At 47.6% G+C, this 26424-nt stretch overlaps 1 protein-coding gene across 6 annotated transcripts; it reads right to left on the bottom strand.

The window, feature by feature from the left end:
• Positions 1-4120: 4120 nt before the first annotated feature.
• Positions 4121-25391, bottom strand: LOC135918148 (uncharacterized). Of its 6 annotated transcripts, none has more exons than XM_065451805.1 (5): positions 14244-14363; positions 12320-12390; positions 9356-9415; positions 7955-8015; positions 4121-4404 (listed from the first exon to the last, which is right to left on the bottom strand). In XM_065451805.1, exons 1-5 carry the CDS (start codon positions 14294-14296, stop codon positions 4326-4328), a joined length of 324 nt encoding a protein of 107 aa, XP_065307877.1. In that variant the 5' UTR covers positions 14297-14363; the 3' UTR covers positions 4121-4325. The 6 variants fall into 6 exon arrangements, with proteins under 6 accessions (XP_065307877.1, XP_065307876.1, XP_065307878.1 ...); XM_065451806.1 differs by lacking the exon at positions 14244-14363 and adding an exon at positions 12499-12590 and having other exon boundaries at positions 4123-4404; XM_065451809.1 differs by lacking the exon at positions 14244-14363 and adding an exon at positions 24201-24311 and having other exon boundaries at positions 4124-4404.
• Positions 25392-26424: the final 1033 nt, after the last annotated feature.

Below are 26424 nucleotides of genomic sequence, written 5' to 3'. Positions count from 1 at the left end.
TCGCTTTCTGATTGTTGGCGCGTGACAGCGGAAGCATGTTTACCAGAAGTAGGGGGCTCGTTTTCAAATGTGACACTAGACGGCGCTAGCTTGCCAGCCAGTGAAATGAGCGCACATGTAAATGGAGGTGCATCAGCGGAATGCGATAGGGCAAGATAATACGTTGCGCTTCCACCGTGTTTACAGAATCGTAGACTCTAAGGCTTGGTACGTGAGCACAACTGTAGAGCATTTCCTGGAAACCGTGACGTGGAAAGCGTAAGTACTGACGTCACTAGTGAAGTGAGAACCAAGAAGCTGGCGTGATATTAAACTGGCTAAGTAATGGAAAACAGTTGCCTCCAAGTTCGGTTCGTGCGTTGCGTTCGTCTAAAGTTTGTGTGTTTCTTTCGCCTAAAGAACACCAACGCCAAGATGCGAGTGCCACTAAGAGACACCTAAGTTCACGATTAGGGCCAACTACCATTTTTTTTGTTTCTTAATGCCCAAGGCCTAAGAATAATACGTTTTTTTTTCACAGGGCCAAAACTCATTGACATAGAATAGGCTCGCGAAACGGGCTTTTACACTGGTGTCGCTCAAGTGAGGCTTAGCCTTATGTGCCTTGTCGAGGAACAGGGTATTTTTGTGCAGAAACTTAGTATACCTATGACGCTTTGTTTCGCCCGCGACGCTTTTAAGTACAAGAAGATCAGGCGGTAGCACTGCGCACCCAATTTTATCGTTTACTGTTTGGTGATAGCGATGCAGTCCGCAAAGTTCCCTTTGGGTGCACGTTGTTCTTTCAAGTGTATTGTTTTTGTTAGCCAACAATTACAAACAGTAGACAGTTCTCTATCATGTCATTTTTATTGTCATCTATACTTTGCACTGGTAACTTTTCATTGATCTGGTAATAGTGGTAACACTTGCCCTGGGAACACTTCCTTCTAGGTTCCCCGCTTGTTATTTCAGCTCCAGAGCATCAAAAACAGACACTTGAACACTAAAAAAAATTTCGGAAAAAGTAGACAAGGGCCCGTATAACGTAATATTGTCCCAACCACCATCGCAAGCAAGGGAGGTGACCGACAACGTTACCTGTGCAGCCTAATCAAACGCTCTACGCGTTTACAGGAGGCCACTTTGCTTCTTAAATGAAGAAAATTTCTTGCGCTCAGCGGTTTTCAAGCTAAGCTTGTATTGCGTCTCTCGTGTCAGCTGACCAAGGCAGAACTCTGCCTTCGTGAACCGACATGGAAGCTGACCGAGGCAGAAATTTCTAGAAGGCGGGAAAGAGGAAATGTGGTTATTATGAAACGGATTAAGATTAACACGACGCGAAAGAAATCCGAACATTGTTAATTTAGTTAGTGCGCGAACGTTTACTAGTTTATACGGCCGCTAAACTAGTATCCTCACTTCGAACAGCTGTCTACTGAATTGCAATCGCAATCGGTGTTTCGCCTTTCCGGCGGAACTGTGAATTTTTTTCTTCCCGTATTCCTTTTCTCTCATCTATCGCAGCCCTTTCCCCTCACCCTCTCTTTCCTAGCCATGGAGAGATATCTGCTTAACATCCCTGATGTTCCTATGCGTTTTTTTCTCTCGCTCTTTCTTTGACTCCATGTACCTAGTAAGCCTGCAATATTATTCTGACAGAAATAGTGAGAAGTGAATGAATGCCCTTTCAAAATGAATGATACTAAGAATCAACAAACATGACAAGATGCATACGGCTCAGTATATTAGATGGTAACTCTATTGGTATACAAAATGATGTTCACAAATGGCCAAAAAAATTCCAGGCTCGTTTAGTACTCGAGAGAAGTAAGTAAATTGGGGCACATCACTCGTCTAGCTCGAATTTTATTGCCATAACCGTAATACGCACACTCCAAGCCCACTACCCCCTTCGGCGTCACCCGTCGCGCTCGTCGTGAGGTTCTGTAAAATGTCCCAGGGCTGCAACAGCATCGCCGCGCCTCCTACACTCTATGTCCGAGTGACGGCGTATGACGGAAGTGGACGATCACAGCTCACACTCATCCGCGCGAAAGAGGTGAAAGCAGGCAGGAACCGCGCAGTATCTCGTCGGCCCCTAAGCACGCAACGATGAGAGACACGAGATGAGGTGAGAGAGAGAGGAGCGACATTATTCTCCGGCCGCAACTGTGCATATGGTGGCTGCGCGCGGTAACCCCGTCGTATTTTGAGAGCGAATTGCATTTGAGGCAGAATCCACGTGTGTCGGCGCGCACACAAAGCCTCGTAGCTTTGTGCGCGCGGTGTGTTCTCAGCACTAAAGGTTCGCTGAAGCGATATACAGCACAAATGCCACTTCGCTCGCTTCTGCTGCCGCGTTTCATCACGCCAGAATTTTGAGAGGGAGTTTCCATGGTTACACAGTCAGATGTGTTGATCTTTGCTTCTGTATGCGCGCGTGATGCCATACTTCTTAATTCAGTCAGTGTGCATAAGATATCAAGCTAATGCGGTCCTTAAAGCTACTATCCGTACAAGTTATAGCGGTCCACTAACTTGCTATTGTACTTGACTTCCCGCTTTGCGGGCGAAAGTGCGACTTCTTTTTTATATTCTTGAAGTATGCCGCTGAAGTGTGGAGTTTACCTTCTAGTAACATATTCTATGTTGATATGGCTGCGACTTGAGCAGTGTGTTTTCGAAAATATGTACGCAAGTTTGCCTAGGGAAAATAAATTGTTTATTAGAGGAAGTTGGACACCTTTAGAGTGATTAGAGGGTCTGAAAAGGAAAGGGAAAACTTAAAATTTAAGAGTGGCACATCACTTAATAGGCAGACATGAGCTAACGATATGAGTGTCAAACTCCAACAGCCTTATTTAGAAATAATATGCTAAAATATACATCAGGGCACAATTCACCAAGTAGCTCTGCTCCTACACATCTTATCACCCAAACATTTCTTATGCGTGCAACCGATGTGGCAGCCCTTTTACCTTACGGCGCCGTATCAGAGCGTACAGGAACCAAAGCTAGGATTAAATGGCAAGAAATCAAAGTGCGGCCAACTGATAACATTATCGTTCACCATGCGTATGTAGTTGAGGCTATGTTCTAACGGCAAATAACTGCACTCTCCAATTGGACAGCTACCTTTCCCGGGCGTTTCCTAGAGGCCGACAAGTGCAACTGCGCACCCTTGTTCATCGCAGTGCCGTCAAAAGGATTACAGTTCAAGTGTTACGCCTTCTGATGTTTCTGTGAGAGAAAAGGCTGATCGACACATTGTGCCATATTTGGCACTGAGACAGTCGCTTAGTCGGATGAGTTGAAGGACGGGTTTGTTGGCCTAACCCTGCATCCAGACATCATTACCACCACCCCTACCGCATTGCAAAGCGACTTATCTTTATTTTGAAACCAATTGGGGAAGCGAATAAAAAAAGCTCCTTAATATATAATCCGTGTGGCCTAAACGCAAGGGGCCGGGCACCCGTACGTCCATCGGTGTGGTATGTGATCACTCTGCACATGGTCAAAAATATATTTTTGGGGCGTTAACTGCCAAAACCGCGATATTAATATGAGGTACACCGTACTCCTCGTCTCCAGAGATTTGGACCACCAGAGGTTTTTTTAACGTGCGCCTAACCATAAGTTCGCGGCTATCTTGCATTTCGCCCCCAGTGAAATGCGGCTACCGAGGACGGGCTCGTGCTCAACAGCCCAAAGTCGCGAGATCAAATCTCGGCCACGCTGGCCGCATTTCGATGGGAGCGAAATGCGAAAATGACACACACGGTTGCAGGCGCGGTTGTAATGCCGCGTATGGTCTCAATATCAGCTCCCTCGGCAGCCGGTGCCATCTAACGTGCTGGGCGACGTTGTCGTCGACCGCGAAGCGACGACGACGAAGCCCCACTGCCTTCGCATGGGATCACTGTGGAGGGAACGGAGCAGCCAAGATAGCAGCCGTAAAAAAAAATGAGGAAAGAAGCTGTGGCAACCGACATCCCCTAATTATGACAGAAAACTTCACTGCGTAACATCCACACCTGCACATTTCGCTGCCTATCACGCCTTGACATCGTATCAGCTTTAAGCGTCTCTTCTTTAGTGTTCAGCGAAATTGGAGCAAACATATTTGCGGCGATTATCATGGCGTCAAAAAAAGGGGGGATCTTATACATATCACTGTCGATATGCTGCTATGAAGCATAGTGCACATTTATTCCCTTTTTGTTTGAGCAGAAAGCACTAACAGAAGGTAGTGCAAATGATGCGCAGTAAACAAGCACATCGCGGTGCAACAGGTGTCGTAAGAGCCCCGGCAGGCGCAGTAGGTGCCATGTTGTGGTTCGCTAATACTCAGGAGGCAGCTCATTGTGCAGTAATCGCTGCACTTGTGGCAAGGTCGACGTCTCCCTTTTGGCCTTTCCCCTGAAAAACAGAATGATACCATTAGCATTAAGATTTACTGCCACTACTCAACAAACAATAACACTTTCGCCCGAAAGGAGAAGCATTGAATGAAATAGCAATTTGTACAGAAGGTATACGCAGAGAGGCTAGTGGTTTTGTCATCTGTATAAACTGCTGGAAACATAAGTTTAATAGGTTATTTACGTTCACATTGGCACCTAAGCATGCGCAAGCACGAAAACATTGCACTCAATGACCGCGGCACTCGGTCTGAAAACGCTCGCGGTATGAAGAGTGGCAGTAAAGGCGAGCGACTTTCCCTTCCTGCTGCATTCCGCTTGAGGCAGAACCTGGCGCGCGAGAACACAGCTAACAAAAAAGGAGTCAGCTATTTCGCGTTGGCTAGCCTTCAAGCCTATTACAGATCATTGGAGCGGGAGAGACAAAACGTTATTTCATGAGGCGTCGACCGGGGTGGAACCCAGCGGTTCACTGAGCCTTCAGTTCAGGACCCCATTAGGGATTACGGGGCAGGAACAACTCTCAGTGCTGCTGCATTTAGTTTTGTTTGAGAGAGTTATTAGAAATTTCTTGGCAAGCCCACATGGTGTTGTACAGGGTCGCTCGCTCTATCCTGAGAGGACAGCACAGTTGATAAAAGGTGGGTGGCATGGATGAGCGTGAAGGGAAAGTAGATGTTGGTCAGGAGTTGCCTCTAGGCCGTGACTTCAGCTCTTGTGAGGTGGCGGTACCGTTCTTCTCGAGCGATGCCGCCATTTAATCGTAGGTGCACAGCTCTTGTGTACTAAAGTATTGAGGTGTCGTTTGCGGTGCACGAATTAAATGACCTCGGGTTGTCATCGGTGCAAGATGGTTTATTGCTAGGGTTTTGTCATGTGTGCAGATTATCGTGGTGCGGGATATTTCGTTCCGGCGGTAGAGGATACCCAAGGCCCTTTGCGCAGATGGCCGTTCACCTAGGCTCGACATGGTGATTGACATTCAGTAAGGATATATAATGTCTGATTCTGTCTAGATGCTGAGATGACGAAAATGATAGCGGCCTCCTCTGCCGCGGTGACGTTGTGCATGTCTCTGGAGGTTGATACCAGTTCCTCATGTCTGTGTCCTGCCAGGCTCATTACCATGCCTTCGCGATTCGGGTGCATGGCTGCATGTGTTCGGATAGCAGTGGCGAGTGTGCCTTATCCTGTTTTTTTTTCTTTGGCTCATCCTTTCTCCCTGCCCAAGCCATATTTGCACTGCTTATTACGCGGACGAGGAATTACCATTGATAGCATATGTACGGAATTGAGGAGTGCTTGTTGATTGTTCGTTGTCGTCACGCGGTATCCCAATCTTCGAACAGTCGTTCTCCATTTCTATTGAGGCTGACGCTTGCGATATGCACATACGGTTGGGCCTCAATGAGTTCGCCTAAGATTTTTTGGATAAAGAGGGATAGAAGTTTGTTATTCCTGCGGCTGGGGGAAGGCCAAATGTCTTTTTTGTAGGCTGTTCGAAATTACAGGTCTTTTTGGCCGTTATCTAATCACATTATGTTGAGATAAGGTGTGGTGTGACTCTACTGACGATAAGAGCCTGAGTCAAGCTTTGTAGGTCTTCCTCCTTCATGCTATTTGTTGGACTGGCCGGTCTATTGATCAGACGACCTACGATTTGGAAATTTTTCTTAGTGCTTTTATGTTGCTCATAGACACCGCTACGGTGCATGTAAACACACGATATGCGGAGTGTGTGGACTCTCTGTTTAGGTATTGGGTAAGGTGAATATCGTTGGCTTTTCTACCTGTGGTTTTTCTGTTTGGTACTTTCTGAGGATGAAGAGCTTGGCTTTTTCTGGGGAGCATTCCAGGCTGCACTTTTCGGCGTGTTTCGTGACGCAGTTTACCTCCGCTTGCAGGAAATCCACCTATTCTTCATCCGAGCCTCGAGTTGCCCAAGTGCTATTGCCGCTAGCGCATACTGCGTGATGAACGTGTGATATCTTCTCTAAAACTGTGAGGTTCTTCATGGTGATGTTGAAGAGAAAATCTCAAAAGACCGATTCCTCAGGAGTGCATGTATTTGGGACTATTTCTCTTCTGTTCTCAGGATATCAACTTCTACGGCCGCCATGCTGTTCTTTAAAAACGCTGGAATGCAAGTGTACATTCATTGCAGCAAATTATTTTGCGATAAGTTTTTTAAAGATGGCATCATGAGCTACTTCTTAAACTGATAGTTGAAGGACTAGTGGGAGTATGCATTTCCTATGTGTGGTCCAACGATCCAGTACTACTTCCACGAATTAAGGTAGGACACCTTGAGTTGAAAAATGCGGCCTGACGTCATTCATTGAGTCAGCAACAAAACGCGGGCCATCTACATTAGGTTTCTGGCGAATACACAGCTCGTATTCGGAATGTGTTACTAGATAGGACTCCAGAATTATGGGTCGCGTATGGGTGATGCCTGAAGGCTTTCCGGGCGTTATTCCGTTCCTTTGGTTGTGTTCCCACTTTCGAATGGCTTTAAAAGGATGTCGTTAGGCCTTAAATCAAATGGTCGTCCAGATTTCTGACGATCTTCATTGCCAAGCCACCTTGTCTGGGCTCTGTGGTTTGAGTTAGTGTCTAGAGATGCGTCCAGTCGTCAGGGTGTTTGAAACTGCGATATACATGTTCATTTAGTTTCGCACAATGGTTTGGTATTTATGAATCTTTCGGTGCCTCTCGTACTGGAAGAATCCTTTCGCCCACCTCGGTTCGGTGAAAACTTGCTTCTGAATGTATGCGTGGTCTGCTGCTTCCTTTTCCTTCGGCAAAGTAGGTATTTGAGTATTGTCCATTCTATGGACATTGTGAGCATTCCCTTCAGGCTAGGAACGTTTTCGCAACCAGCATCAAAGTGCTCGCAAAACATTTTTGTATTGTGCGTGTCTTTTTTTCTTTTCTCGATCTTTTTCTCCCTCCCACCGATCGCATCCCTTTCCTCCTCCCATGTACTGGTAGCCAGCCGGAGATAATATCTGCCTTGAACTGCCTCTTTTTCTTTCTTCTTTCACATTATATGTAAGGCTTTTGCACATACCTCATGAGCGCGGGGATCAAAGATACCAAAAAACAACACGCTACTCGTACTAGACCACTTCAACGAGATGAATTCGACTGCGGTTAAAGCCTCACTTCAAAGAAAGCAAACGCCATCAATTGGCTCATTGAAAGACATGCACTGAAACCCGTCTTAGAACCACAGTTTCTCTACTAGAAAGGGGACCAGAGTATCAAGGGAACCGTGTCTAGACCTTATCACCTTCAAGTACCACGGAAAGGCACATGGTGAAATACGGAATAAACGATGTGTATCGATCCCTACATCCTGGAGGTTGCAATATCACTTTAGCATACACGAGAATGGAGCAATGAGGTGCTGCTGACAGATTCGTCAGCATGAGCGGGAGGGCAACAAAAAAAAAGGAAGAGGAGGGGGATATCAAATCGCTACAACAATGGGGCAGCGAGCTGAAATGACAGATAAGACAACACTCGAAGCGAATGCAACTCACCTTGAAACAACCGTGCGTGGAGACACGTCTGGTGAATCCAACAAATACCAGTAGCTCTCAGCTGAAAACATGGCACAAGCCAACAGAAAATAGAAAAATAAAATTAATAAAAGTGGCTCTTACACAAGAGCAAAAATGCGCTACGGCGGATTCTCTAGGCGGAAGCACGCACCCAAGCACGATTAGCCTCGGTCTGCACCGCCGCAGCCAGAGTAGAAGTTTAACGTGCCCTACTTTGCGTCCTTGCCTCCCAATTCCCAATGCTCGCCAATCTCCCATTTTCCGGCCTGGTTCCCATGAATAGTCGGTCTCCGACATCCACACCTTCGTTTCTTGCGCGCGCGAGAAGACTCCGCCGTAAGAAGCAAACAAAAGTTAAGCTTACACTCCCATGTCTTCCCTCACAGCAATAGAATACGGCACGAATCGGCGATATTATCACGCTTGTACTTAATGTGGAACCTCATGGCGACACCCACGAGGACGAAGACGGCAGAAATTTACTGGCATGTACTTAAAATTCATATCGCAATAATATATCCATTTAACAGAAAAACCATACACCAGCGTGGTTTGCGGAAGAAGACGTGAAACGCTTGCAGAAATGTGCAGATTATGCGCAGAAATTACACATAACCTGTTTCTTTGCAAATGATTGCAGCATATAATACGGATGTAGGTCAAGCAAGTGCAATGCGGACTGCAGTAATTGTTGGTGAGCTCATAGTACTTTCCGTTCAAAACACTTTGCATATAATTAAGGAATATACGATTCAAGATGAAGTAATATTTGTGTTGCGTTAGGGTTGCAGATAAAAATTACTGCGCTGTCCTTTTTATTTTCTGCCTTTGTGTGGAATTACCTTTAAAACATATTTTCCTCTCATTTCTCTGATAAGGAAACTATGTTAATGACACTAAATCTGCCTTGAGCAGAATTATTGCGAGTACGAGCGTGCAGATTGCTAACTGCGAGAAAAACAGAACCACAATTCATTTGCGGCCATTCATGTTACAATTTGCCTAGGTGCAGTTACACAAGGCCCCATTGGAAAATTCTTCGGTACTCACACGACGTAACTGTTGCCACACAACTTTCGCCTATCATTATTGCGTGAAAGGCAAACTTATATAGGTATATGTCATCAGGCAACTGGTATTATAAACGTCTCTATCTCTCCATACCGAAAAGGCCGGCACAACGACCACATACATGCCGCAATTTAGTCGATATGTTTGAAGCACGCGCTTGCGTAATTTACTGTATATTATTTCACGAGCGCGCATGAAGAGCAAATCGGGCCTTTCTCGCCTATTTTGCTTGGCATTCTGCAAAAATTACGCATATTCTGCTTTTGAAAAAAATTGCAGCATGCGCCATTCGTACCTCCAACTACTCACCAGTGGCATCAGATGGAGTCTGCTTACTTGGCAATAGGCCGGAGCTGAAGTCCATGACAACTGCACCCAAGAAAGATCGACCATTTCAGTAATCTCAAATAACTCGTTTATTCTTACCTTCTATGCCTCATGAAGAGGAAGCGTTTGTACACGAAAAATCGCACAATTATCACGCAGGCTAAATTGTCTTCCCAGTGCTACTCCAAGTACAGATGCAAAGATGAAGTATTTGCACTTCACCATAATCAAGATTAGGGCCACCCCACTGCTAGAAGAGTGAACGCAGAGAAATCTCGGCACCGGTTGAGCACTAACAGGTGGCATAGGTAGCAGGAAGCGTCGGCAATCTTTCGCAGGTGCATGTAGGATTCGCTGTTTGCCGTGTCAATATTCCTCGTTCCTCTTACTATGAACACTTCGTATCTATAAATTGGGGGGTATTTAACAGTGGTTTGAAGTTAAAACAAGCACTGAGACATAGGAATAAAGAATCAAATATTTCATGGCGTGAGCCCTTGCATTATTAAGGGTAGACTGACGTGATATTCATTTTAGAGCGCAGCTCTTTGGCGTCCGTTCCTGGGTTTCGCGTCGTCGTCGGCGTTGTCGTCGGCGTTGTCGGCGTTGTCGTCGGCCTCGTAACCAGCTCGCCGACGAATCTGCTGCACCGCCGCCGCGCATGCGCGCTGTCGGCTCTCCGGGCGAGGGAGGATGATGGAAGGGAGGAGGAGAGACTGTGGAGGAGGGCTGGCTACACAAATGGCTCTTTGGCGTCCGTTCCTGGGTTTCGCGTCGTCGTCGGCCTCGTAACCAGCTCGCCGACGAATCTGCTCCGCCGCCGCGCATGCGCGCTGTCGGCTCTCCGGGCGAGGGAGGATGATGGAAGGGAGGAGGAGAGACTGTGGAGGAGGGCTGGCTACACAAAGGGCTCTTTGGCGTCCGTTCCTGGGTTTCGCGTCGGCGTTGTCGTCGGCCTCGTAAGCAGCTCCGCCCCCCTTTCATCCCCCCAGCGCTAGCAGCGACCGACTGATACCGCTTTCGTGAGTCCGCTACCGCACTCACGAAAGACGTCGTGCACTTCCTGCAACTCGCATTAACCGTCCATCGATCCACACCGATGTTAGTAGTGGGGGACTTTAATGTTGACATAAAGACAAACAGCAATTTCCTAACACTTATGCGGGAGAACATCCCGTTCCTCTCGCTCGTAACGCGTCCCACGGCTGTGACAACCTCGCGAGGCACTTGTATAGATCTCGTCTTTGAGAATCAAGCATTGGTGTACCAAGTCGAACATATATCAGTCTATTTCTCCGACCACAAAGCTTCCTTCATGACTGTCAAGAACTGTTAGTGCAGTCTTTGTTAAAGGAATACGTGTGAAAAATAAAAAAAAAATTCTGTGATAGCGCATACATGTGTTTCTCGATTCCTTTGCCTCAATCTATCGAAAAGGTGAAACAGCTTATTTGCTGCGCTCAAATTTCGCATTAGGAAGTAACGTAATCGTCGGTAATTTTTTACTCCTAGTTTCCTGAAGGTTCATGGATTCTCCTCTTTCTAGAACGTTTATGAAGCGTAATCTAGTATTGTGGTTGTTTCTTTCTTCCTGGCAATTTGTCTTCAATGCTGTACGGACAAGTTCCTCTAAAATGTTTCGCAATACATCGAACACTACAGCGCGTTGTATGTGCAGAATTTCGCCGAGTTTGAATGCGATACAAAACACACTACGCGTAAGAAATGCAGGACAAGGCGCGTAGCCATAACTGCGTGCGTGATACACTTTCATAAACCTGCGCCTGTGGTTTTCTCTACGTGCGTTTCAGGCGAAGACATATCCCTGTTCATATATATATATATATATATATATATATATATATATATATATATATATATATATATATATATAGATATATATATATATATATATATATATATATATATATATATACTTTCGTGTGTGTGCGTGTCTGTGGTGTGTGTGTTTGCATTCTGCATCTCGCACCACAGTAGGCCACACCTTGAATCATTAGCGCGAGGACTCACGTGTAAAATAGATGGAGTGCAGCATTTTAAAGAATTTCCCTCATATAGACTAGCACTGTGAGAATGCTGGCGGGCTAGGAGCGTCCAATAGCAACAGTTTACTTATAAACATTGCGCATGCACCATGTTCCACGTGACCACAAAGACAGAAGTTACGCGACGCGCTCGTACTCGAAATTTGCTGCGTGTCTCACTTCGTCCTTGTTCTCTGCCGAGAGTTTCTCGAAGGCGAAGCTCGTCGTGTCCTGTTACTTAGTGCGTTTTTTTTATTTTGATAAAAATCCGCCTTATGTGCAATGGCCACCCTTCCGGCCGAATTATGCATTCTTCAGGGAAAATGTTCACGCTGTTTCGATCAAGTCGTATGAGCTACTTTGCCTCTGTGGGTCATCAAAACTTCGCATACTTACACTCATTCGCACAGTACGTCGGATCTGCGCCATATGCGTGGACTGAATCATTTTGTGATTCACGTGAGAATGTGCCTACGAGCAGCCCAATCAAGGATGAAGCTTTGTGAAAGGTCAAAGTACAAAGGGACTTTTCATCCTGCTGTATTGAGCCCAAGAATTACAGCTACGGGATTCCAAAGGCTTGCGATTCCAAATAGCAGTTAAATTAAGTTATGGGGTTTAACGTGCCGAAGCCACTTATTGATTATGAGGCACGCCGTAGTGGAGGATTCCGGAAGTTTCGACCACCTGGGGTTCTTTAACGTGCACCTAAATCTTAGTGTACGGGTGTTTGCGCATTTTGCCCCCACCGAAGTGCGGCCGCCGTGGCTGGGATGCGATTCCGTGACCTCGTGCTCAGCAGCCCAACACCACAGCCACTGAGCAACAACGGCGGGTTTTACAAATAGCAGTCTAAATATGTTGGGCGCGATTCAGAGTTTGAATTTCTGCAATTTCTTACCAGCCAGGAGAACAATCAACGCGACGACCGAAGAGTAGGACTTCATCTTGACAGCCACGTACGTCTGGAAACTGTGTAGAGAAGAGAGTTGTTAGTAATGGCTGGCGCAAAACGCATGACTAGTAAGGAAGCAATATTTGTGGAAATAACTTCCGATTGCAACAACATGCCGAACTTACCACGTAGAAGGGTCGTTCATAGTGGCCAGTGAAGATGAACTTTCGAGGATGTTCGTCAAAGAATTTATAGCCCTAACTAACGTTGCTGCTTGCCTTGGCCGAATGCATATTCCTAAAGCCAGGTATAAATCTTCCTTTTATAATGCCCCATGTCATGTCAGAATAAGTTTCCAACGCTGTTCATCAGTATAACCAGAACACGCACTAATTAAACACTGACATTCGACAGTGAAATCCATGTCACATATTCATTTGCGCTGACAGATGAAATTAAAAAAAGAAGACATTAAGGGCTAAGCAATATTTGAGTTTTTGTTGCGTCGCTCACATGAGATGACCGAAACTGTCAAACTGTCCAACTGCCGGCAAACGTGCGACTGCGTGACAAAGATTACGGCGAGATAAATGAGACAGCTTTGTTTAGCGGGTCAAATGTTTGAAGAATTCATAGCCAATTAAAAACCTTTTCCTCTTCTCCAAATACGCAGCGGCCGGATGAAGTCATATTTTTCTATGAATTTATGCAAATACCATGCAACCTTCACATAACGTATTTGCAGTCTCCGCAGCTTGATATTAGACATTAGTTTCACATTATTATTAGACTAGTGGTAGTATTATTAGACATTAGTAGACATTATTACTAGATATTTACCCGCCGCGGTTGCTCAGTAGCTATGGTGTTAGGCTGCTGAGCACGAGGTCGCGGGATCGAATCCTGGACACGGCGGCCGCATTTCGATGGGGGCGAAATGAGAAAACACCCGTGTACTTAGATTTAGGTGCACGTTAAAGAACCCCAGGTGGTCGAAATTTCCGGAGTCCCCCACTACGGCGTGCCTCATAATCAGAAAGTGGTTTTGGCACGTAAAACCCCATATATTATTATTATTATTACTAGATATTAGTAGTATCAGCATTGTCAGCTAGTTATAATGACAACCTGCACTCCAGGATTGCTCCTGGTCGGGCCGATTTATCCAGCTATGTTGGCAATGTTTCGTGCAGAACGCTGAAGGGAACATGCGGAGAGACAAAGACGCAGACCCATCAAGACGTAATGAAAGCATTTCTGTGAATTGGTTCTAACATACAATGATCTTTCTGCAAGAGGCAAAAGACCCCCATGTGATTTAATTGAGCAAATATCCTTTTTAACCACACCGTGTAGCGTGCTTTACATGCCTAGGTAACTTTCTTTGCCAAACTATGGGATAATATTGCAGTATAGGTACCGGCTCGAATAACTGAAAGCGTTGAGAAAGCCTGAAAGCCCTGACGATCCATATTTGAAGAACTAGTTTACTTTGGGGTAAAGCAAAGCTCACCAAGGTGGTGTTTAAAGCTTCAGTGGGCACTTCACAAAGTGCGTGGTTGTTTTATAACCAGAAATTTTTATCATGCAACATACAAAAATAAAAGAGTTCCGCCTTCCGGAATGCTGAGAAGTTAGAGCGAGAGTCGATAGCCTGGCTCGCAAATTGGAAGAACTGCCCGTCGCTCTGCCTTGACAGGAGGGAAACTGTGCTAAACACGTATATTTTGACCTTTCCTGCAAATTATAAAATAAACAACCGGTGGAATTAGCTTGCGTTCTTCTGCACAGCTTTATATATTTGTAACGAGTTTTTGCCATGTACACGCTTACGACACGAAGGCGAATGTAGCGCCACTTTTCTAGTCACTACATACGAAGGCTTATCTGCTTATGTTTAGTTTGAAACAAAAGCAATTATCTTATATACTTAGGCTTTTGGACTGGACGTGGCTGTCCAAAAGTGAAGTCGCTTGCCGTCATCTCGCTAGAGGCTAAAAAGCCCGAACCAGAGTAGCCGCCGTAGCACAACGCGGAATACTTTCGTCGTGCTTATGATTGTGCCTAGTTGGTTGGAAGAGCTGTTAGCTGAATATGGCATTCTCTACGACGGACGCGCACTTTAGGCCGCACACGAGGTGTTCGGGGCTTGAAAGCTATTCTAGCTGCATTCAGACTGGGATACATAGCGCAAAAAAAAATTTTACAGGGACAAGCAGAACACAGGACGAGCGCTAACTTTCAACAAATGATTTATTGCAGCTGGTGAGTATATATATACACTCACTGGGACGCCACTACAATAGAGCAGACTGAAGGGAAGGAGGAAACAGACAGTCATGTGACTACTATGCCCAAAAATTCAAGCTCTTTCCTTGATAAAAATATAGACGGCGTGCTAACGCACTCTTCACCTGCTCTGGCTATCTCAGCTGCTTCCACAATTTCCCTCGTAATCTTATTCCTGTGGCGATAGACAACAACGGTTCGTTCAAATAGCGGGAAGCATGGAGCCTTCGCGTCACACTTTCTACAATGGGCAGCCAGATGCCCATCTATTGCAATGCTCTCCACTTTGTTGCTATGCTCCGCCAGACGCACGTTTAAACATCTGCCCGTCTGGCCCACGTAGTACTTCCCACACGAGAGTGGGATCTTATACACAACGTTACAGGTGCATGCAACAACAAGCAGAACACAGGACGAGCGCTAACTTTCAACAAATGATTTATTGCAGCTGGTGAGTATACATATACACTCACTGGGACGCCACTACAATAGAGCAGACTGAAGGGAAGGAGGAAAAAGACAGTCATGTGACTACTATGCCCAAAAATTCAAGCTCTTTCCTTGATAAAAATATAGACGGCGTGCTAACGCACTCTTCACCTGCTCTGGCTATCTCAGCTGCTTCCACAATTTCCCTCGTAATCTTATTCCTGTGGCGATAGACAACAACGGTTCGTTCAAATAGCGGGAAGCATGGAGCCTTCGCGTCACACTTTCTACAATGGGCAGCCAGATGCCCATCTATTGCAAGGCTCTCCACTTTGTTGCTATGCTCCGCCAGACGCACGTTTAAACATCTGCCCGTCTGGCCCACGTAGTACTGCATGCACCTGTAACAGTTGCAGTTGCAGTTGCAGTTGCATGCACCTGTAACGTTGTGTATAAGATCCCACTCTCGTGTGGGAAGTACTACGTGGGCCAGACGGGCAGATGTTTAAACGTGCGTCTGGCGGAGCATAGCAACAAAGTGGAGAGCATTGCAATAGATGGGCATCTGGCTGCCCATTGTAGAAAGTGTGACGCGAAGGCTCCATGCTTCCCGCTATTTGAACGAACCGTTGTTGTCTATCGCCACAGGAATAAGATTACGAGGGAAATTGTGGAAGCAGCTGAGATAGCCAGAGCAGGTGAAGAGTGCGTTAGCACGCCGTCTATATTTTTATCAAGGAAAGAGCTTGAATTTTTGGGCATAGTAGTCACATGACTGTCTTTTTCCTCCTTCCCTTCAGTCTGCTCTATTGTAGTGGCGTCCCAGTGAGTGTATATATATACTCACCAGCTGCAATAAATGATTTGTTGAAAGTTAGCGCTCGTCCTGTGTTCTGCTTGTCCCTGTGAAATTTTTTTTTGCGCTATGTATCCCAGTCTGAATGCATCCCACCAACACGCCCAAACTTCTTCCCTGCTATTCTAGCTGTCCGGGGACAACAAAGGGTCTCACATTCCACAGTACTTAGAAATGTTACAGTTAACTGTCAATATGCGTCTTGGCGACCTGGAAATATGACGCCAGGTGACGTCGCGTCTCCTTCACCACGTCGTCTGGTTTTTCCACCTTGCGCTCCTCCCCACTACAAGCTGCGCCACAAAAAGAATGACAGAACTGAAGCAGTCGTAGCTTCGTGTCTTTTGTCCACGTTAGCGCAGAATATGCTTCCCTGATTCGTTTAAGCTGGTGGCTTGGACGAGCGTTAATAGGAAGCGTTGTCAACAGTGATCGCACCTTTCCTTTCTTCGCACCCCCCTCATGCTGTTTGACGTTTCTCCATTCGTTCAGCGCGTCACACTTCCGCCGCATTCAGATTTGAACAAGGCTTCATTCTATGGCACTTTTTCCTCGAATTCACTTTTAGTCCATGTTCTCGTGCCTCGTGCTGGCGGTACAGAACACGTCGGCCCGGCTCACTGTCTCACATTCGCTGTCTCAGTGATTTGTACTTAAATCATCTCTCTCTGCCTTGACTGGCGGAGAGGTTAACTGACTCTGGTAGAATGCAGCAGTCTTTGCCCGAGCTACGCATCGCGAGGTCTGGCCGCTCGTTTGTCTCCATTGTTGGCTCACCCATGCAGTTTGAATGCTTCGTACCTCAATCATCGCTCTTCCTGCTACCTAGACCTGCGGACAGCTTCACCGATCTTTGGACATTGCAGCTATTTGCCTTTGGACTAGGCAGCTTGCACTCTCGTGAACTAGCCTCAACTGCATCAACCAGCTTGCACTTCACTCCGGCACGTAGCCCTGACTCGACTTGGGCGCTCGTGCCTGTGGAGTCAGTGGTACTATGAACTTCGTAAAAAGACTTGTTAACACTACATGCGACGTACACGCGCGGTGACTGTGCCAGTTCATTCACAGCTAACGTAGCGTTTTCGAGTGTTCTCTTGGCACAGCCTTCGTCGCTCTAACTATGGCCTTCAACAGCCTCTATAGCCACTAAGGCATCATTAACAGCTAACAATTCCCGTAGATCTGTGAGCGCGCTACTAACCTCACCGGTACTACTCCTCTCTACTGGTGTCGACGAAAATCTGCTAGTGACTTCCCCCGACATTCCCTGCGCACTTCCCAGAGGTCTTTCAGCCAGCTGTTGTCTTATTGCTTTTACCAGCTGCGCATCTTCAATCTCTTTGTGGAATGCGGCCATTACCATTTTCGTGCTTTGTCATTTATCGCTCATGTTCCCTTTCGCGCAGTACAAGTTTTTGCTCGTTCTCTTGACATGTTCGATGGCACTCTTGTTGTTTTAGCTCGCGCATGAATGTTTCCTGAACGACCTTTCAAGCAGTCTCAATTCTTTCGTTGTCATTGTCACTTTGTTTCATTGCATTTTCAATGGCTGGCCCCGTCACTGCATCATCCGCCTCAACTCCCAAGTCCTCACACACTGACAGCAAGTCTTGCCTCATCAACCTACTAAGTACCATTGCATCTGCTCCCGAGTGGTGATTAGGACTGCTCCCTTAAATAATTTGTGCAAAATGAAAATCTGCTAAGAATGCTCGATTCAGACAACGATCAGGATAAACACTCAAAATTTCCTATCTGAAGAATCGAAAGAAAAAAAAATGGCACCTGGTTCATCGGTCAGCTATTCCGAGTTGCACAGGATTTCCTGAGTTGAAGGCCCATTCTTCTTCGCTGTTCCTCGTTTTCCCGCACTCTTTTGATCGAAGGCTCATCAATACTGTTGCTCCTAGTTTCTAAGGACTGCCTCTGTCGAAGGCTCACACTAGTTCCCTGTTCCCAGTTGTAAAGAATTCCGTGGGTCGAACACTCCTTCTACTTCGCTGTTCCCACTTTCTCCGGACTCATTTGGTCGAAAGTTCATCCTTATCGCTGCCACTAGTTTTTGGATGATGCCATTGCGTATGTTCGTTGGCAGACGTTGAGGGGGTTTTAGCGAAAAGAACGTTTATGTACGTACACCTTCATACCATTATTTAAATCATAAATAAACTTTATCATTTCTACCAATGTCTATTTACAATGTGTACAAGAGATAGGAACCCAAAGAACCGTAACAAAGCCATTGTTACGACCGGCATCACATCGGACGCTGAACCCCGCGGTAAGAAGAACGTCTCTCTATTTCTCATGGTCCTCTGCCTTATAACCCCTACCGTCCTTTGGGGTCACCTCATTTTCGGCCAATCGTGCAGCTTGTGCAGATGTCTTATTTTTCATGCAATCAGCGAACCCGTACAGGTATCGTCCTTTTCATCCAATCGTAGGGTCTGTAAAGGTGACGTCATGTTCGGCCGAAGGAGGCACTCCATTGGCTCCATTCTCCGATGGCTGCCCCCGTCAGGCGTTGCCTCCTTGCTTGGTAGGCGCTCAGCAGGAGGTGACCGGTGGACCTTGAACGACCTGACAGTGCTACAAACCAGCGTTTCTCGGCACTAGGGTCAAGTACCTCGGACTCTGCAGCCCCCCAGTTGCCCTTTTGGGAAGCGTCACGCAGGAAGGGGGTTAGACAAAAACTCGGCGCGCGGCACACGGGTACAGGAAAGCCAACCTTTCTGCTGCGTCATTTAGTATGGTCGACGCGCACCATAACTTTAATGCAACTGCGAGGGGTGGCTGTCGAAGAACTTGACCAGTGCTAATTAATGGTCCTTATTTGACACAGCATAGCTTTCCCGGCAAATGGTAGTGTTGGGCAAGCTGCCGCGGTAACGGCAGCTTGCGACGTGGAGATAGACGTCAATACTTTTCATATATGAAAAAAGCATAGCAACTGATTTGCTTGTTGTTGCATCACCGCTATGGGGGGTCAACGTATGGTTTGGACTCCTGACTAGCAGCTTTAATACGAGGAGTAGCAAAGGGAAAGTAAGCGGGAATGCGATCAGCGGCGATGGGCTGGCCAAAAACTATTACTCCCAATGATACCGTTAGTGTAGAGAGGGAGTGAGACAGAAAAAAGGGGAAATGCGGGGAGGTTAACCAGATGGGAAGATCCGGTTTGCTACCCTGCGCTGGGGAAAGGAGCGAGGGGGAGGGAAAGTGATAGCAATGTAGAGATAAAGAAACAAAGGAGGCTATACCTACAATACCGTCGGTCACTGTCACCGCATACCGTCACCGCACAGCACAGCAGTATTTACAGCACCATAAACATCTGTTCAGGCTACAGCCGCTTGTCCGATTCGGTTGTCTTCAAAAGCTGCAACAGTGCCCTCGTCAGCCTCCGATACGATGGCTTGTGATGTCGGCATTCTAAAATAGTTTCCTCTGTTAGAATCTTTGATCAAAGCGCGCTATCGCTATTGCGAGAAATCATCTATGTCAATTGTAGCGAGGACAGACACAGAGAAGGTCTTAAAGCGTCTCCTCACTACCAAAGTCATCCCACGAGGCGTTGCGGATTATTAATGTAAATTAACATTACTACCAATACTCAAAATCAATAAAGCATTCACGCTTTCCTAGTTAATTGTAGCGGTAGTTTCGAACACATTCACTGACATAGAATTTCGCATGGTTGGCATGGCGAGACAATTTTTGGCTGTACGAGCATCGAATGACACTATAGTTTCTTGCGCAGCACTTCCAGTTTACCTCCTAGGAGGGTCGGGGAGGAAATTGAATATAAATGCCAAAAGATAGAAACGAAATTGTGCTATCTTCCTATGAGCCATCCTACATCTTCCTATGAGCCAAGCGCTGCATTACCGGATCGAGAGCAACGAGCCTCACGAAAGTGAAGACTCCCGAGCCGGTCAGCGAATTCAACATAACACTCGCGTTCTTTTCGGACAGCGCGAAAGCGATGACGTATGTGCGTACGAAGCGCGTAAAACTTCACGTGAACGTTGTGTACGCGCATCAGTTCGCAGCTCTTAAGAGGCGCGGCGAGAAGGTGCGAGAACACAAACCGCAGGGGGCAAGGCTTATGTAGACAAGCATCCCGCGAAAAAGATTGCAAACTGCGATTACAACCGAACATATTGATATCCCTATGTGTAACTCTCGACGCTGCCCGCAGAACCCACTGCGGTGAGCAGCTGACGAATTCTCAGACTTCTCTCCCTAACGTTGTAGGCTCGCAGTTAGGAGTTTGCATTTACAAAAGCATCTGCGGTCATTTGCATGCCTGGTTCTCACCACTTTGTTGGAAAAGCCTAGCTCTGCTTGCGCCAGTAAATTAAAATGTGCCACTGCGGACATGTTCACCATAACTGGGAAAGCAAGCACGTTGAACGTAATGGTGCCGTTGTGGGTAATACCTAATATATATTTGTTCCGCCTTCTTATTGTAAGTGCTTCGAAGAATTGCGTGCTTCGAAGAATGTTTTTATTTATTTTTTTCGCAGACACCTTGGGCGCTATAACTTAAACTATTCCACACTTTTCTATTCCATTTCTGCTATCAGCCCTCCACGATTGGTCAAAAACTTTTTTCGACCAAGACCACTTTCCCTGTCTGTCACGCGCCGTCACCATAACCGCGATACCTCCCCATCTGATATGATGTGTACACACCGATTATGCATGATTTGACAGAAAAACGAAAAGAGGTTATTCCTGATTTGACCCCTTTTCGCCATTAGCCTTCAGCTATTGGTAAAAAGTTTTCGGGCTGCACCCACTTCACCTGCATGTCACGCGACGTCACAAAACCGCACAAACTTACCGCGTCAAAGTGTCGTGTGCGTGATAAAGATGCATAATATGCGGAACCAAACTGAATTTTCTTCGGAATAGCAGCAGACTGCCCCGTTCGGAAAGGAATAAAAGATGGCTGCCGCCGATCACTGAGACGCTGGCTACTCGCACCTGCCAGAGAGCCTGGGTGTATTTGCGTATAATAAACCTTCTTGCTTGGCCGCGTAACGTTTTCGAGGCCTTCCGGCACGTTTACCACATCATTCTGCCAACTCTTCTTTGCTGAGGGTCCGTTTTAGCGTCATTCTTGAGCTTGCGTTGCATGCCACCTTTCCCTTACTTTGCCACCACAAGCTAAGTAAGGGAAAGCCGACCAATCGCAGACGCCGGCACCACCCTCTTCATCCGGTTATCGATTTTCAGTGCACTGGCTCTGCCCCAGTGAATCCCTCTCCACTTGAGCGTTCTCATCGCCTGTTGTCAGCCAATTAGATAGGACAAGCCGCTCAGTGTAGGCAATGTTATTCGTTTTTCAAGCAAACAAAAGTGACCTCCTATGAAGGAGGAGAGCGTTTCATTCGTCTGTTCAGACAACCCTGCGGGTGACCGCCCGGTGCTTGCGTCGGTGGTTGCGCAAATTTGACGTCAGGAGATTGGAATGGAAACATATTGGAATAGCTTTAAGTTATAGGGCCCCTGTGCAAGTGACGCTAATGACGCCCAAACGATCCGAAGTACACAGTCCTGTAAGTCACTGGTTCCTTTCTGTCTAATTGCGTATGCCCTTTAAGAAACCTTTTTCGCGCTCACCTGCGCAAGCAATGATGAACGCGGGAAACATTCTGTAAACGCTAACTCGGGAAATGCGACTCTGCTACTAAAATTTCATAGGAGTGCCTTAAGCTGTGCATAGAAATGTTTTGCTAAGAAGTATGTACAACTTTGAGTGAATTAGCACTATAGTTCGAGGGCACAAATCTGCAATGCTGAAATTACAGAAAATTAGGGAAAACCAGAGCCCTCCCTTTTATGCGAACATATGACTAGAGCTCAGCCCAGCTCCTCAGGTGCGGCGGTGTCGCCTTCAATACCACGTGACACCGTGACGTCACGACATAGGAAAAACGGGGCTTCAACTCGCGCCATCGCTCGCTGCGTCGCTGCGGTATATAAGCAGCTGCGCTTGCCTCTGCTAGACAGTCACGAGGTGAGATGCCTCCTGGAGACAGAGCTGCTCGTTGGAATGAGAAGCGATGGTTGCGGCGTGCTACAGAGGCTGATTTCTAGGTGGCTTTGGCTCAACTCTTGTAAGATGGACTGGGTGGGAATCGAACCAGGGTCTCCGGAGTGTGAGACGGAGACGCTACCACTGAGCCACGAGTACGGTGCTTCAAAGCGGTACAAAGGCGCCTCTAGTGAATGCGTTGTTGCCTTAGAAACGAGCTGTTGCTAAGGCTCAGGAGTGCGTCGCTTGCTCAGGCGCACATTTCGTTGCCGCGCCGAACGCTGCGTTGCTCGACGCTCACCGCGTCCAGTGCGGGGCGCGTAGTCGCTGCGCCGTAGCCCATTGTCTTACACCCCTTGGCGGGTCGACGGGAACGCTGTCGCGTTCCACTTTTGAAGGCGAAGCAGAGTAACGCATGAGTTGTTTCTTCGTCTAGCCGAACCAAATATACCCAAGCAACAGCAGTTCACCAGGCTAAACAGTGGTTCAACAACTAAAATAAAGGCTAGTATGCTTCTCATCCTGGGGTTAACCTTAGCTAAGCCACAGCCATTTTTTTATGCGAAGCATATTACTAGAGCTCAAGCCAGCTCCTCAGGCGCGGCGGTGTCGCCTTCAATACCACGTGACACCGTGACGTCACGACAGAGGAGAAACGGGGCTCCAACTCGCGCCGTCGCTCGCGGCGTCGCGGCGGTATACAATCAGCTGCGCTTGCCTCTGCTAGACACTCACGAGGTGAGATCCCTCCTGGAGACAGAGCTGCTCGTTGGAATGAGAAGCGAAGGTTGCGGCGTGCTACAGAGACTGTTTCTAGGTGGCTTTGCTACGGCGCAACGACTACGCGCCCCGCATCGGACGCGGCGAGCGTCGAGCAACCCAGCGTTCGGCGCGACAACGAAATGTACGCCTGAGCAAGCGCCGCACGCCTGAGCCGACGCCGACGACACCGGCTTTTTCTGCGCCACGAGATCCTTAACGCTCTCGCGTTAAAAATAAGGGCTAGTATGCTTCGAATCCTGGGCTTAACCTTAACTAAGCCACCGCCAGTTTTTTGTCCTCGCAAGCAAGTCTTAAAATTTGCATGACGTCCGTAGCGAAAAGAACAAAAGGTTCTGTACTGGAATTAATGTCTTAGACAGAGTTTTAAACTATTCAACTGCTTGTGTTTCCGCGCAGCCCCAGAAGCCAGATGTTCACAGCCACCAAGGAAGCGCAGCAGACACAGCAGGCACTCGGAGCTGCGTGAACTGTTCGCTGATCAGCAAATCAGAAGTGCCGAGCTCTTAAGACAGCACGCATACATGATATATCAACAGCAGCGGCAGCTTTTACAGGAGGAAGAGAATATCATGAAAGAACTCATGGCAAATATTACAACCTCCTTCCTTCAAGGCACTCAAGCTCTTTTATCACAAGTGTTCAGCCAACAGATGCAAATGACAGGCCACTAACCAGTGGTGTTCAGCTTTCCTACGCAAGGAGCCTCTCTGTACACCAAAGGCGGCTTTAAAGATAAAAACGTTCAACTATGTTACCCGTCAAACTCGACGCAACATATACCAGTGCAACCTAATTTTTTCTGGCTCAACCATATCTCTCACTTCTTGCGTGGGGAAACTCATGCAGCACGTGGTCCTAGCTAGGATGACCACCTACCTCGAAGACTGCGACGCGCTCCCGCCCACGATGATAGGATTCAGGAGAAACCTCTCAGCGCAGGACGCTCTGTTACAACTAAAACATCAGATCATAGACGATTCGGGCAGATCGACAAAGGCAATTCTCGGGTTCCACCTAAAAAAGGCCTTCGATAACGTAACACATGCAACGATACTGGATAGAGTAGGCGAACTAGGACTGGGAAAGTGCACGTACGATTATGTACGCAATTTTCTAACGGGCAGAAAGGCAAAGATCACGATAGCGGACCTAGTTTCCGAGGATATCGAGATAGGCAGCGCAGGTACGCCACAGGGCTCGGTCTTATCACCGATGCTATTCAATCTGGCGCTTATCGGGCTGCCAGCCAAGCTACAAGAAATCGAGGGTCTAAATCGTACCTTATACGCAGACAATATCACCCTATGGGTGAGAAACGGAAGTGACGGGCACATAGAACAAACGCTTCAAACAGCGGTCGAAACAATCTAAAAATATCTAGAGGGGACAGGGCTAACATGCTCGGCAGAGAAATCGGAGCTGTTACTGTACAGACCGACTCGCAGAGGTCGCAAACCAGGCAACTACAGGGAAGAGCTCACCCATAGAGAGGAGATACAGTTGAAGACGGCCGATGGGAAACCAATACCCAAGGTCGATAGGATCAGGGTATTGGGGCTCCTCATTGAAGCCAAGGGCAACGACGGAGAAACCCTCAGAAGACTTGAGCGAACTGTAGCGCAAATCATGAGGCTAATCAGAAGGATAACAAATAAACAAAGCGGGATGAAAGAGGAAAACACGATCACGTTAATACAGGCCTTCGTAATAAGTAGGATAGTGTACGTAGCGCCGTACTTAAAATGGCAGGTCGCGGAAAAGGTCAAACTAGAATGCCTCATTCGGAAAATATACAAACTAGCCATAGGACTACCGATCAGCACCAGCACGGACAAGTTGCTGCAATTAGGCCTACACAACACTATAGCGAGCTCATTGAAGCGCAATGTACGGCACAATATGAATGCCTCTCTAAGACTAGAGCAGGCAGACACATCCTAGAGAGATTAGACATAGGTTACCACACACAGCATGGTGTCAAGGTGGACATCCCGAGAGATACAAAGGAAAGATTGGTAATACCTCCCTTACCAAAGAACATGCACCCAGAACACAATGAGGACAGAAGAAAGAACAGAGCGAAGCCAATACAGAAGAAATTCGGCAGCGACAAGGGCGCAGTGTTCGTAGACGCGGCTCGATACAGTCGCAGACGGGGATTTACGGCAGCCGTAATCGATAGGGATAAACGGTGCAAGACATGCGCGACGATACGCACCACAAGTAACGAGATAGCTGAAGAAGTAGCCATAGCGCTCGCAGCAGCTCAGACTAACGCAACCGTGATATTCAGCGACTCTCAGACGGCAATAAGAAACTTTGCCAACGGCCGAATCTCCCTGGAGGCACTACGAATTCTTCTTGCAGGAGGGAAAAATTACAAAAGAAAGATATACATCACCTGGACACCCGCTCACACCCTCGCGGAGGATGGCAACAACGAGGCGGCACACGACGTGGCTCGAGGGCTTACGGACCGAGCCGCAGTCACAAGTGGCGCCCCGACACCCTCCGGACGTGGCGGTGCGGTAAATGAGTGGGAGTGGGAGGACAGAATGACAACATATAATGACATTACGAAACATTATAGGTTACACAGGTGCATATTCCCGCGACGTCACGCAGAATTGACAAAAAAGCAGTCTGTCGCATGGCGGCAGTTAGAAACTAGAACGTATCCGAATCCTGCGCTCTCGCATATCATATATCCGGATGTATATCCTACGGACAAATGCAACACATGTGAATCCAGAGCCACTCTGGAGCATATGTTATGGGAATGCCGAGGGCTAAATAACAATAAAAAAATTGGAGGACGCTTAAGCTTCGCCTTCAAGAGTGGGACGCGACAGCGTTCCCGTCGACCCGCCAAGGGGTATAAGACAATGCGCTACGGCACAGCAATCACTTACGATGCGCCCCGCATCGGACTTAGCGCCCACCTATCACGCGGTGAGCGTCAAGCAACGCAGCGTTCGGCGCGGCGACGAAACGTGCGCCTGAGCGAACGAAACGAACCAAAGAACTCGGTGTCTCGGAGGGGAAACGATCTACGCCACGTCGTGATCGGCACGGGCAGAGAGATAGATAGTAATCTAAACCGGAAGCACGGCGAAGCGTCGTCAGGGGAGAGGGAGTCCCGCGACGCGCCTGGCAGCGGTCCCAATGCGCGCGCGGCGCTCCTCCTGTCGGGGCAGCGCCGTACATTGAGAGGAGGGGGTCTTCTGTGTTTGCCGCAAGATGGCTCTGCGTGTGCGGAAAGCGCAGAAGAAATGCAGCGGAAACGCACTTCGCAACTCGTGTAATTGTGACTTCTGTACGTTACATGTTCATAATTACCGATATACACCGCAGTATAACTTTCCACGGCTCGTTTCGAAGGCAACACCGCATTCACTAGAGGCGCGTTTGCACCGCTTGGAAGCATCGAACTCGTGGCTGAGTGGTAGCGTCTCCGTCTCACACTCCGGAGACCTGGGTTCGATTCCCACCGGGCCAATCTTGGAAGTTGCTTTTTATTTATGAAGCGCCTGCCGTGATTTATCGCTCACGGTCAACGCCGCAAACGCCGACACCGACGCCGACACCGACGCCGACGACACCGGCTTTTCTGCGACACGAGCTCCTTAACGCTATCGCGTTAAAAACGCGGCCTCTAGCAGCAGCCTTCGCACGCGCTGGGAAGCCGCGCTGCTCAGCCCCGCC

This window comes from Dermacentor albipictus, chromosome 10 (assembly GCF_038994185.2).
Source record: "Dermacentor albipictus isolate Rhodes 1998 colony chromosome 10, USDA_Dalb.pri_finalv2, whole genome shotgun sequence".
NCBI classification, from domain to species: Eukaryota; Metazoa; Arthropoda; class Arachnida; order Ixodida; family Ixodidae; genus Dermacentor; species Dermacentor albipictus.
Note: the sequence above shows the minus strand (reverse complement) of the source record. Positions and strands in the feature narration are given on the sequence as shown.